Here is a 13,802-nt window from a genome sequence, read left to right on the forward strand (position 1 = left end):
GAACAGAACAGCTACAATATTTAATTGATGCTCTATTGTACTGGCTTTCAAACCATTCAAAATGAAGGTCCATTTTTCATGGAGATGTGTTAACTTTTAGAAGTTTTGACTGGTATTGATACCACTAGAACTGTACAATAAGCCATAGGATAGATAGGAAAAAGAGCATGTATTATAGTTATAGATTATCAATGGTTCTTTTCAGCTACAATCTCATCGAAGGACAACATTCTTTTGAGCATTTATAAGTTTGCAATAAAATATTCTGATAAATAGTCGAGTCAAAAACTCTGGCAGAAATTTTCAAATCCAAAAATCCCAAATTAAGGTACTGTATGTCAACTACAAAGGGTGACAAACAAATTATCCTATTAAGAATGTAGGCTTTCTGGGAATCAGAGGACTTGCAGTCTCAAGGTATCATTGTGTTTATACAATAGGTATAAAATTTGGAAAGTGCCATAACTCTCATAGTTATTGTATATACTCAAAATAATTGTAAAGTATGGTCAAGAGAATACTATGAAAAATAATCCTAGCTTTTTGGCAAATGTTTCTGTGAGTATTAGTGTGCTGTTGATGGACAGACAGAATGGGGGACAATACAACATAATTATTATCCAATGTTATCATTCTCTTTGAAATATATGATAAACAAAGAGAACAACAGACTATAGGACTTATGTGTAAAATTAGAATATTGCTGCTATGCAGTCAAATTCCTTAAGTATTTTCCTCAATTTATTTGTATAATTCTTTATGTGTCACAGTATTAAACATGCCAATATTCTGTATATGTAAAAGACTAGACCAGAGAAGTTCAAGAAAAAATATTTAAAAAATCAAATGATATGAAGCAAATATTAATACTTTTTGATTAAGTCAAGAAAATCTTACATATATATATAATTATGTGAAATAATTAAAATTTAATGACTCTAAATAAGTGTTAAAAACTATTTAATGGAGAATCATTTTTGTGAAAATATTTTCCTTTCATTTTTAACTTGAAAGACATAAACTCCCAAAAAATTAGATTGACCCGTAAACTCATCTCCTCCGTATTAGTTTTAATGACATCAATACAAAAAAATCTATAAGCTTTTTATTTTTTAATATGGGGACCACAGATGGCTTCATTCTATAATCAAGGCCTGTAGACTGTGTTGGCTATAGATGATCAGTATTAGCCCCATTGGTGGTCTTATTTTTATACGCAGAGTATATTTCTATTTAAAACCATAGATACCTCAAACCTTATTGTTGGCTTGGCAAGACTTCAATTTGGGCCCCCCTTACCTGTGTTTTTTTTTTTTTTTTTTTTTGCTCAATCTGTCAACCAGGGGTTCAAATGAAAGTCTTGAGGTTGGCTTTTTATTTTAAAAATAGACTGCAATGAAATCTGAAAGAGTTGTGTGGCCCATGGAATTTGATGACCACTTGCATCTGTAGGCCTCTTGTTTTAATTAACCAAGTTAACCTTAGTTGTGTGTGGTCAACCTTATACCCATTTTTCTTCTTAAAGTTGTTTCTTTTGACATAATGACAGTTTAATTATCATTGATCTTAAGGTTAACCTGTATGACCTTGTGACCCTACTGTCCTGCCAATACAGGTGAACTCACTTGACAAAATGGAAATAGGGAGAAAAGCATCATTCTAAACATGGTAGGAATTCTTTTGTTACATATATGTTACTATGTTACTTGTAAGGAATTAATAATAAAAATTTATCAAAAGGTAATAAATCAATATTTAATTTTTACATATTTTTTTTTAATATGTGAAGAAAATATTTTACATATTAAGATTTATATTTCTGTTAGATTTTCTTACTATTGATTTGTCATAACATGGAGTTTACTACCCTCTATAAAACAGTCAAACTTTCATCATGGATATCTACATAAAAGTCAGGAAAACTCTTTTTCTCATGATTTAGTAAGAGAAGATTAAGTAAACAGTTTGGATTTTCATGAACTTGTGCACACAGCTAGAAAATGTTGACTTTCATGAAACACTGCTTCTTCATTACTGGACGTTTCTTGAAACACTGCTTCTTCGTTACTGGACATGAATTATTACATATTTTTGAATTCATAGTTAATCAATTTTGTAATTAATAAGTTCTAGCTTGCTAGGCCAAATTTGGCCTTGGTCAATTAAAGCTAACTGTTATATCCTTTTTGGTTTAATTGCTCTGTATAAATAGTTAAAAATCTTTGACCTTCAAAACTTTGAGCACTACCATGACTAAGGTTCATGTAAAATGTGCTCCAAGGATGGTCATGTTTCGCTTTGAGCAAATGTGAAAAAAATTATTTGGCCATTGATTGTCTCTTATGTTTTGAATTTTTCACATTGACTTACCTGATGCTTTTTATAGTTTAGGTACTTTCCTGTATGTGTCTTTGCCTGTGGTTATAGGTTGTACCATAAACTTTTGATCTTGTCCTTTTTGGTATTATTTAAAATTGTAAGTTGATATGGAGACATGAATTCAAAGATAAAGTCTATATTATGAATTATTGTAGGAAATATATGCTAGATAAAACAATTATAAATGGATTAATTAATTATTGCTGTGAGTTGTACATTAAAATTTATTTTATAATTTTCAGTTATATAAATTTTTATTTATGCTACAGGTATATATATGTATATATTGAATTGGATGCTGCTTTCAATGTTTTCATGGTTTTAGTCACATCCAAAAAATATGAAAGATATTAATATTGACATATATGTTTTACAAGGATATCAAAAATAAAACTTATGTTTCATTTAAATTAAGTTAAAAAATTGAAAGTAAAGATTATGGATTGCTTAAAAATGGTATTCAAATGAGAAATTAATGAGGGATGAAATATTTAAAATGATAACAACAAACATCTACTTAAGACACTTAGCTTGACCCTCTGTCATTTAAATATATATAGATTTTTATGCCTCCGCCGTAGTGGAAGGGGCATTAAGTTTTACCCTTGTACGTCTGTATGTACAGACGTCCATCCGTTTGTCCCAAAATTGGTTTCCGTTGTCTAACTTTAGTTTGTCTCAACCAAATGTTATGAAACTTATCCACAATGCTTATTACCACAAAACACAGATCGAGTTTGAATTTTGGTGACATCACTTTTACTTTTCGAGAGTTATGCCCCTTTACAAATGGAAAAATTGCTGAATTTTCGTTTCCATTCTCTAACTTGAGTTTGCCTCAACCAAATGTGATGAAAATTATCCCGAATTTTATTACCACAAAACACAGATCAAGTTTGAATTTTGGTGTCACTTTCACTGTTCTAAAGTTATGCCCCTTTACAAATGGAAAAATTGCTGAAATATTAGATTTAGTTCTCTAACTTTAGTTTGCCTCAACCAAATGTTATGAAACTTATGCACAATGCTAATTACCACAAAACACAGATAAAGAGTGAATTTTGGTGGCGTCGCTTCTACTGTTCTAGAGTTATGCCTCTTTAAAAATGGAAAAATTGCTGAATTTTCTGTTTCTGTTCTCTAATTTAAGTTTACGTCAACTAAATGTTATGAAACTTATAAACAATGCTTATTACCACAAAACTCAGATCAAGTTCAAATTTGGGTAGTGTCACTTTTACAGTTCTTGAGTTATGACCCTTTATAACGTTATATGCAAGCAGGGGCATCATCTATGGGACACATTCCTCATTTAGTGCTATTGATTTTCATTTATGTCTATATATACTTGCACACAAAAATGATATGATAAGTTTAATTTTAAGAGACAAGTGGGAAAGGTAGATTTTATTTTTTATTATGAATTTGACATGTTTGATTCAGTCACATTGATAGAATCACCATTTGCTTTAGAATTTTCTTTTTAAAAAATACTCACAAATTGACAAAACATTTTCAGTTTCTTGTAGCTAACTTTTGGTATCTATAATTTGGTTACATTTAAGGACATAACGACCTCAAAATATACACATATGAAGCTGTAATGTTGTAATTCTATTGAAGGACTTATATTGAAAATGACCACATTTAAAATCAAAGTACTGAAGTACTGAACATTGGATGACCACAAGTTCTTGAGGATGGTCAAAAGCACTTGTCTCAGAAAAAAAACAACATATCTCTTTACCTGAAACTGAGGTAAATGTACAGAGATATATTTTTTTCTGAGACAAGTTCGTGCGTGGATGATGAATAAATGACAGGAAATTCATCTTCACCGTAATAACTACATGTATTATATTGTAGTGATACAAATCAGTATACACTGATTTGTTGTTATATATTATATTAAAATAACAGTTACATACATATATGATTTGCATCCATTTGTATATCATTCTATTCTACTATTCTAATAATAGTGCAATGCAAGTGCATGGTGGACACTTTTCTGTAAAAATTCGATTTTTCTAAGATTGGATACGAGTAGGCATTCATATTTTCCCGCAAAAACAATTACAGAGTTACCGGTCCTTCAAAACGTTCTTTGAGATATTCTTCCGCATGCTTTAACACAATTTTTCGGTACGTGTGCATTGATATTATCAATGATTTTTTACTTATATATATATATATCTAACTACAAAACATTTTCATATTATTAATTTATGTTGTAAACAAAAATATTTTTATCAGTATTCATTGAAGAGATGTATTTATATCAAACGATAAGGAATGTTATTTTGCATTCGTTTATGTGCGCATATTTATCATGTTTATAGATCGGTTACAAACCCAAAACTAATTTACATAATGGAAATCTAGGCGATAGCAATACATCGGAATGACCTCAAGGTCATCGCGATGTAAAAATAGCACATTTTGACTTGACATTTTCTGTGTGAGTTACTGGACTTTGACTATCAACTTATTACTCATACCTTGTGACTATTTCACAGTCCACAGGGGTAGGTGCAATTTTGTTATATTTATCTCCTCAATCCTAGATAATAAAAGTTTAGATTTTAACATGTAGGCTGTGGCTTCAGTTCTGAAATCTTTGTTTTGGTTTTTCAAGCAAATGTCTGCCTAATAAACTTTATATCTTAAATGTGTTGTTGCTGAAATGATTTTGTTCAGCATGTTCATAAGTAGATTTCCAACTGATTTTTACAGTTTATTGTTATGTTGTGCTGTTACATCACTGTCCCATGTTAGAGGGAGTGTTGAGTTCACAAACTTTTAATTCTGCCAAATTCTTTATGCCAATTATGGGCCTGTTTCAAATCTGAAGCCTGTTATTCAGTGGTTGTTGTTGATATCTCTCTGTCCTATTTTGTTTACTGTTTTTAGTATTTTCTCTCTTGAATTGGTTCATAGTTTGCCATGCTTAAGGGCCTTTTATAGCTTACTATGCGGTATAGGTTTTGACCTATAGTTGTTTACATGTGTGCTAAACAACTCGCAACTCAACAACCATAAAAATACCACAAGTGACATCTAGAGAAAAAAACATAAAGTCTTTAACAATAGGCAAGTGTATATTTAAAATTCTCTATATCACGTGAATAAATTACAGACTACCAAAGGTCAGATACCACACTTAAGATCATGTTTGACAAGATTCCCGACATTGGACATTATGTAAATGTAGCAGAGTTAAACTTAAGTTTCAGTACTGTACCTTTCTTTGCCACTTTTTAAATCTATTGTATGAATAGCAAAATGTTTATTGGAGAAGGTTCTTCAATTCAGAAAAAAGCATTAAACTGTATGATAATTGAAGAAAGAAAGAAAGATAAATTATTTTTACTAACAACAATACACAGTAATAAGTAAAAACAATTGTTACGAATAAGAAATCAAATAGTAAGTAATTACTGAAAGGAAGCTCAGGCTGCTTTATCTCCTGGCTCAAATATAATACCTTCTTTTTCTGAATCCATTTCTTTGCTAACTTTTGTCATTCACTGTATAAGTTTGCATAAGCTAATGAGTCCAAAGGGGAATGTATGCCAAGGCCACTTTTTTGGTCCTTTGAAACTGAAAACTCAAAAATATTCAGATGTTCATAAAACATTAATCTGTTTGACATCAATATTCATATTTTAATTTTGTCTGACATGGCTTCAAACATCTTGCATTTAGTGCAAAACTGCAGAAACTACACTACTAAAATAACCTAATTTTGAGATTGTGTCATTCATCCAAGGATTTACCCTAAAGATATCTTGCTGCAAAATTTATTGTACAAAGATGTTCATGTGAGTAAAAAATCATTTTGGGTATAAATACCGTATTGGCTCATATCTATTTTTACCAAAAGCTGGCTGAAAAGTGTCAATTTCATCATGTTTATGACACTATAGAGACAACTCAAGTGACCTCTCTGCACAAAAGTTTATATCTGTTCATTTATCAATAAAATTAATTTGATTTTGAAAGGCTTGAATAATATTACTTATTTGTAGGCTTTTATACATTTAACAGTTTATTATTTGTGTAATTTAAGTTTGATACATTTTATAGTATCATCCCTTTCTTAGTATAAAGGGAACATATATTTTTCTTACATATTTGGATTTTGAGGAATTCTGTAAAGGATTTTTTTTAAACTTCAATTCCAACAAAGGATTACCTTATTATACAGTTCAGTAGAGGAAATTGTATCTGTAAACTCTGATAAGAAATTTTTTATAAAAATTTAATAACTAATTCTCATTTTTATGTTCTGGATCAAAGGACTTTTTAAGATTTAAAGCATTTAGGAAGACTGTAAAAAGAGAATAAAAGAAATTGCAATTCAAAGATTTATAAAAATTTGTTGGAAGAATGATATTAAAGAATGATTATAAAATTCTGAGTAAGAAAATAAAATTTCATAGTTGAGTGAAAACCAGTAAAAGGAAAAAAAATATAATTAAATCAAATTTAGTCAGGTGAAAAGAAATAGAAAGGATCTTGAGAAAATCAGAAAATTAAAATAAATAAAATAATTTTAAATTAACTAAAGAATCATTGAAGTGTATGGACAGGTGATATTTTTGTATTTGTTTTCCAATTGTTTTGTTCTTAACCTTAAATAACAGTTATCTGATGTTGAACAAGCTTATTATACATCACAAGGGATTTCTAATTGAAAAATAGTAGACTCTTAATTTGTCCATTTTTTATTAATGTTTACTTTGAACTTTAAAAATGACATAAAATCAAAACTGTAGGGACAAGAAAAGCAGGTGCCATTTTAAAAGTGTCTTGATTGCATCTGCCATTCAGAGGGGGATAAATAGAATAGCCCAGGAGATGACTAATGGAAAGAGTCTGATTGAATAAGGCAATGTTCTAATGAAATGTTTCATTCTGGTTCACAATTTAGTTATACTGCCTTATTGGGATGACGAAAGGAAGAACTTTTAACTAGAAAAAATCTTCATTACTGCTTTTTGAAAATTACTTATATAAAGTTTGAAATTAATATTTATTGATTTTGCTTATCAGTTGGGTTTTTTTCATGGATAGTTGTGTAAAAAGTGCTTCAATTATTGGAATTTACATTTGAAATCACTCTTCTCTGATTGTGTCCATGTTGATATCGGTAGATTAAGGATAATGTGGAATACTGAAGAAAATTAATTAGATTGTAGCTGTGTGTATTAACGGATAAAAATGACTTTGGAAACTGTTGAGGAGATGAGAAGACCTAGAACATATTATAATTGTCAAATACCTAAGGTACTGTATGGTTATTTTGAGATTTTAATAGTGTTAGTCAATTAGTATGAATAAAAACTGGGAGTTATATGTAAGATTTTGTTTTAATACAACGTGTAATTGTAAAGTGTTGAAAAAAATTTCTTGTTAGTATTTTAGATGAAAAAAATGCCACATGTCTGAAATTTTTTTTAATTGTAAAATTTCCATTCAGCGGCTTTAAGATTAGACGCATATACCATCTATCTAACTCTCGTCCTTATCCTAGGATATAAAAAACATTACACATTGTACATGGATAATTAGATTTTGTTCATCTCTCTATAGAAAATGGAAGAATAACTATTTTACAGTTTGTGAAACAAGTGTACATATTTTTAATAGACAAAATACAAATGCCAACGAAGAAATTTTATCAACCAAAGAGCTAACAAATAAAAACCATTATAAGTAGTTTAGATAACATTTTTTTGTCAACTTCCATACTTAACAATTGATTTCCATTCAAATAGCTATTGAGAACTAATCAGTTAATTGAAAATTAGCATATCTTTTTAAGGGGATCAAGATTTAAACTTAAATAATTTAGCTGGATCTTAAAGAATAGTGACTTAAATCATAGATTGATGATAGATGTATATGATCATTTGTATGAACAAAATGAGATGAACTAATGTGAATAAGACAGTAACCCAACACAATTTGACAAAAATAGCATTTGATGTGCAACAAATAAATTTAGAAGTTAGAAATAATAGTGCAAATAAGATCATTTTATATTTAATTACACATTTACAAATTTAAAAACAGAATGCTTTCTTTAATATTTTTTTTGTGGTTTAAATTTTGGTAAATATCAGTAGAGTTCTTGAAAAGTAGTGGTCCGAAGGTTTTGACCCCAAAATTTTGTAAAGGACCAACACAATTTTGGTATTTTGCAATTTAGAAATAATAGTGAGGACTAGCAGATTTTCTACATGGACCACCAGGGGAAAAAGATTTTGAGAACTCTGTAACCAGGAGAGTAGAAACTAGTAGTAGGAGACAATAAAAAGTCCAGAAATATTGCTGTCATGATTATAAATATTTTTTAAAACATGTAATTGCAGAAGATGAGTGACAGTGTAACTATTTCTATTCTAAAATTATTAGATTTTAAATGTATACATGTGACCATTATTGAAGTATGTTGACTTATGCAAATATTAAATAATCAGTCAATGAGATTCATAGATAACGATATATTTGAAATTTAAAAATATGCTATTAAGTTCCTTCAGATTTTAGATTTAGCATGTGTGTCCATATTTTCATTGTTCAGACCTGTTATTACCACCATGATATTTTGATAAAGGTCAATGGGGAGTTGAGTCATCAATATAGTTCAAGGTCTACCAGTACAGATCACTTCTATAGTATCAGCTATAGTTTTACTCCATAATTTGCTAAAAAAATATGCAGTAGTACTTTCAATCTTGTAATCCTTTTTTCATGGACCAGGAAACTACAGCCATGCCATTGAATAAGTGTTGAACTTAAATATAAAAATTTGACCTCTTTACAATGATTATACGACATTAGGGCAGTGGAGTCAGGAAATTAGCAAGAAATAGCAAACAGTTTCTGTAAGTTACCTTTTGGAAACCTGTAAAGTTGTAACTGCTTACCAAAGTAAGAAAAAAGCCAAGTACAGTGTATACCTTACTTAAAGTACACATTGATTAAGTATGCTTAGAATTCATTTCTGTTTTAGAAAAGATTAAAGAAGAGAAAAAAAACTTTAGAAGAATAACATAATAATAAATGTCATTTGTTAAATGACAAGTAATGGTTGATTTTATCACATATATTTGTCAAGAGAACCATAATTAGGGCACCTGTCAATCAATTGTCCACTAACATGATTTATTGATTGCATACATGATACTACAGTACTCAATGTCCAGTTGTCAGAATGCCCTGTGTATTGGCTAATGGAGGCAATACACATGGACAAAACATGTAGTACTGTAGGAAATATTTTTGTTTTTGAAGTTTTGTGAACATGAAGTTGTTCAAAATTGTTGAATCAATGGCTGTTATATGTAATGACATTAAATGTCACATCCTAGAAACATGGGAGTTATTTCTAAAATAAATCTAAAAATAGATAGATTGATTGGTTGATTGAATATTTCTTAGTGCAACATTAGCATTGAAAAATAATCAATAAAAAAAGAATGAAAAGGTAGATGTAATTTTTGTTTGGTTGCACCCTGACCTTTACCCAACATCTTTAAATGAAATTGACCCGCAGTAAATTCTTACCTCCATGAAGTATATAACACTATCTTACAGTTAAATAAGATTCAAAATCAGTTTTCTCTAAGTTTATTTGCTGATATGTATCTCCAATTTTTATCTCTCTGATGGGATGTTATTTTGCATATCTTATAAGGTATAATAGAAAACTGGTTGATATTTGGCCATCTTCTATATTTTTATACTGATATATTGGTGTAAAAATTACTTCATATGTTGCTATCATAAATATTTATGAATGGATATTGGTTCATATTTGGTCATCTTTTAAAAATTTGGAAAATTGCCTTGGTGGTCTCATGGTATCATCCTCATATCAATAGCTGCAGAGGTCATGGTTTTAATCACCTGCTGGATTTAACCAAAGACTAAGTTGCGTTTACTGCTGGAAAGTATGAAATCAAACTCGGCATGCTATTCTAGTATGTAACAGGTATTTATTCATATCTCATTAACATGGTAGCATCCTCAATATGCATGTAGTATTTGCCACTGGACATTATACAGCAATCAATCAATTCATTTATGATGAGAAATTGATTTATATTTGGTAGTCTTAGGCCAGAGAATAATCTTTAAGCAAGTGTTTTAGAAATATAAAAAAGAAAAATGAGAAATATTCAAAGATAGATAATAGTAGTTCTCAGGAAACTTTGAATTAGGAAGCTTATAATTAATGAAAAAGGAATAGGACTCAATTGCCTAATAAACTTTTTGTTTTGAACCCACAGATTTTTATGCCCCACCTAGGGGCATTATGTTTTTCGGTCTGTGTGTTTGTTCGTTTGTCTGTTCGTTCGTCTGTTCGTCCGTCTGTCCCGCTTCAGGTTAAAGTTTTTGGTCAAGGTAGTTTTTGATGAAGTTGAAGTCCAATCAACTTGAAACTTAGTGCACATGTTCCCTATGATATGATCTTTCTAATTTTAATGCCAAATCATAGAAAATGATAGTGCGAGTGGGGCATCGTGTACTATTGACACATTCTTGTTTTAGTATACACACATTAAAATAATTAATTAGTTTTCTTACATGTAAATTCATGAGTTTTGTGCAATAATTGAGATTACCAATACGAAAAATGAATGAATAAAATTATGTAAATAGTTTAAACAAGAGAACTTTTTTCTATGGATATAAATACTCTCTTTTTTTTTCTCAACTTTGGGTTGATGGGTTCCTGTCTTGTAGATGTATTCTGTGTCTGTTTTACAAGGTTTAAGTAAAAGTTGTGTTTTAATTAATTTCAAATGACCTATTATTTGACCCTGTAATTAGAAGGCTGATATTATGGAACTTATCCTGAGGTTAACCAATCTGACCAAATTATTGACTTCAGGATGGTAGAACATTTTTATGTTTCATTTATTTCTACCTGAACATGAAAAGGCAATTGTAGGGTCATAACATTGTGGTCATGTGACCATAATGACAGGTGTTAAGAACAGGTGAACTTTTCTTATCTTGTAGTTAATACTTAAATCTATTTGATTAAATTTAAATTTCAATTATTTAAGATTTGGCTTTATGTTTACACATCTTAAATATTTACTATTTTTCAAAGACATTCATAAAGGATTAGATAGTTTTATTTTTGTCCTAATAGTTTGATTGACAGAAAACAAGAGGTATATATATGGTGTTGTGTAAAGATAAGAATATGTTCCAAGTATGAATGTGGTATAGACTTCAGATAATATGGAAGTTTGTTAGATAATTGAGTTCAATCTAATTGGTTATGAAGTTGGTAGAACCTGTAGATGTTCTGTATTGGTGAATTAATGGCAGTTACATGTAATGACTTATTGGCAGCAGCAGCCTAAACTATTTGTATAAAGCTATTGATTTCAGAAGGTAGAAGACAGTGGATACTTCATATTTGTATACAGATGCCATATGGTATAAAGTATGTCAGTTGTCCTTGACCTTTTTTTTTATTCAGAATGAGTTTGCTTAATAAAATAAATGCTTTTAACCAAATGATTTTCTCGCTTCGTATGTGTAATAGGAAAACCATATTTGTTATATAAAATCCTTGCAAGGTATACATATCCATCTGACAGGTTTCACCTGACCTTGACCCCATTTCATGATTCAGCAATTATCTTTTAGTTTTCTTGGTCAGGTCTGTTTTTCAGATACTATAAGCCATAGTTCATATCTATATTTGGTGTATAGAATATTGTATGGTGTACATATCTATCTGGCTGGGTTCTTCTGACTCATTATTGTGATTATTGTGAAGCATTGATAATGTTCAGTTAATGTGATACCTGTAAAAACTTATCTTAAAAACTTTTAAAAAAATCCAATCATAATCAGTAAAGCAGGCAGTTACAACAGCTTTTTATTTGAACCTTTCACTAAATCTTACTCACATTGTGTACTTTTTAGGGTTTCTTTGCAGATAATGGACAATTGCAATCATTATCTCTGGGTACCCATTTTGTTTTCGTAATGCCTCCTAAACGTCTTGTTAGAATTTATTGAAACTTTCTAGGACTCTATGATGCACCGCTTATTTTGTTTGTTTATTTTTGTTTATTATTTTTAGGGTTTTCCTTTGCAATTCATAGACTTTGCTATTGTTTCTAGTGGGAAAAAAGGTATTGTTTTGTGAGTTTTGCTAGCAGTATTTGATGCGGGAGGAAGCATGTCTAAAATATGTTAGACGTTACCATTCTGTTATCATTTATTTGTAATTTATATCTTACCAAATTGTTAGAGTTAATTTCACTGTTTCTATTTTAACTATTGATTCATCAAATGACCAATGACCAACTTATAAAAACAGCTGCTTAAAACAAAATGTAAACAAACTGTTTTTACATCAATAGGTCCTCTGGACATACATGTATCTACGTATTATGGTCACAGTTCTACCTGTAAGTGGTAGCAATTAAGAATTGTAATCAAAGGAAATGTTTATACAGTTCATCTCATGCAGATTCATTTTTTTCTAATTTTAGAAAAAAACTTCTGTCTTCAAAGTATATCTATAAAAGCAGTTATCAAAATACATAAGGTTCATGTTGTTCAGGTCTCACTATAGTTGAAACAGGTGGTCCAGTTTACTACAGTAATAACAACTGACCATTCCTTGGGGCAGATTCCCATCTGATGTAGGGGGAGTTGTAACATTCTGCTTTGTTGTTATTTACGTCAAATATTATTCTAATGTTACAGTTTACTGTGTGGGTGATCAGAAAGTAATTATGATTATAGCTTGCTGTCAAATGTTGCTTATATGAGGATAAGGAAAAAGTTATATTCAGCAGTTAGTTTTGGGAAGATTTATTCAAATTGGGATCTAACTTCTTGAAATTGGTGTTTATTTTCAGAACCAAGTTCTGCCACCAGGATTTTTCCCGCTGTCTGCAGTGATGGCAAACCCATCAAGTCATGGTAACAGTTACTTGTCAAATGAGGTAAAAAATATTTTAAAATCCTTGCTTGAAATTATAATTTTATGCAAGTTATTCCCCTTTTTATAAAATATTACTTATTATAAGTTTTGTAACCACAGAAGGCCTTAATTTTACCTCCAATGAAACAAAAGTCACTGATTACACTAAATATTAGTAAAGTTGCAGTTGTCTACATTGAATTTAATGTGTAAATTGAACAAAAAATCCTTAATTCCAAAGTCATTCATTTTGGACTTGTTTCACTGTTTATAAGCAATTGTTTATTTAATTTCCAACATTGAGCTAAGATTCATTGCAGTGTGTGTTATAAAATAGAATATTAGTTTGAATTGGAAGAATTTTCCTGTAATATTATTGCCACTGGAAGAAAAATTACAGAATTTGTTCCTAGTGGAATAAAGGGTATAGAATATTTGTTCCAACAGA

The 13,802-nt window shown here is 29.8% G+C and overlaps 1 protein-coding gene across 2 annotated transcripts in view; it reads left to right on the forward strand.

The window, feature by feature from the left end:
* The window catches only part of LOC127703176 (TOX high mobility group box family member 4-like), a 54,865-nt gene that overhangs the window by 17,164 nt on the left and 23,899 nt on the right, over positions 1 to 13,802 (forward strand). The window contains exons 1-2 of one of the 2 annotated variants that reach the window (XM_052207700.1): positions 7,158 to 7,671; positions 13,290 to 13,376. In XM_052207700.1, coding sequence (XP_052063660.1) covers positions 7,606 to 7,671; positions 13,290 to 13,376 — 153 coding nt within the window. In that variant the 5' untranslated portion in view covers positions 7,158 to 7,605. Of the gene's footprint in view, positions 1 to 7,157; positions 7,672 to 13,289; positions 13,377 to 13,802 lie in introns of those variants that run through there. The other variant, XM_052207701.1, reaches the window with a different exon arrangement.

Source organism: Mytilus californianus, unplaced genomic scaffold, assembly GCF_021869535.1.
Source record: "Mytilus californianus isolate M0D057914Y unplaced genomic scaffold, xbMytCali1.0.p SCAF_5, whole genome shotgun sequence".
In the NCBI taxonomy this organism is placed as follows: Eukaryota; Metazoa; Mollusca; class Bivalvia; order Mytilida; family Mytilidae; genus Mytilus; species Mytilus californianus.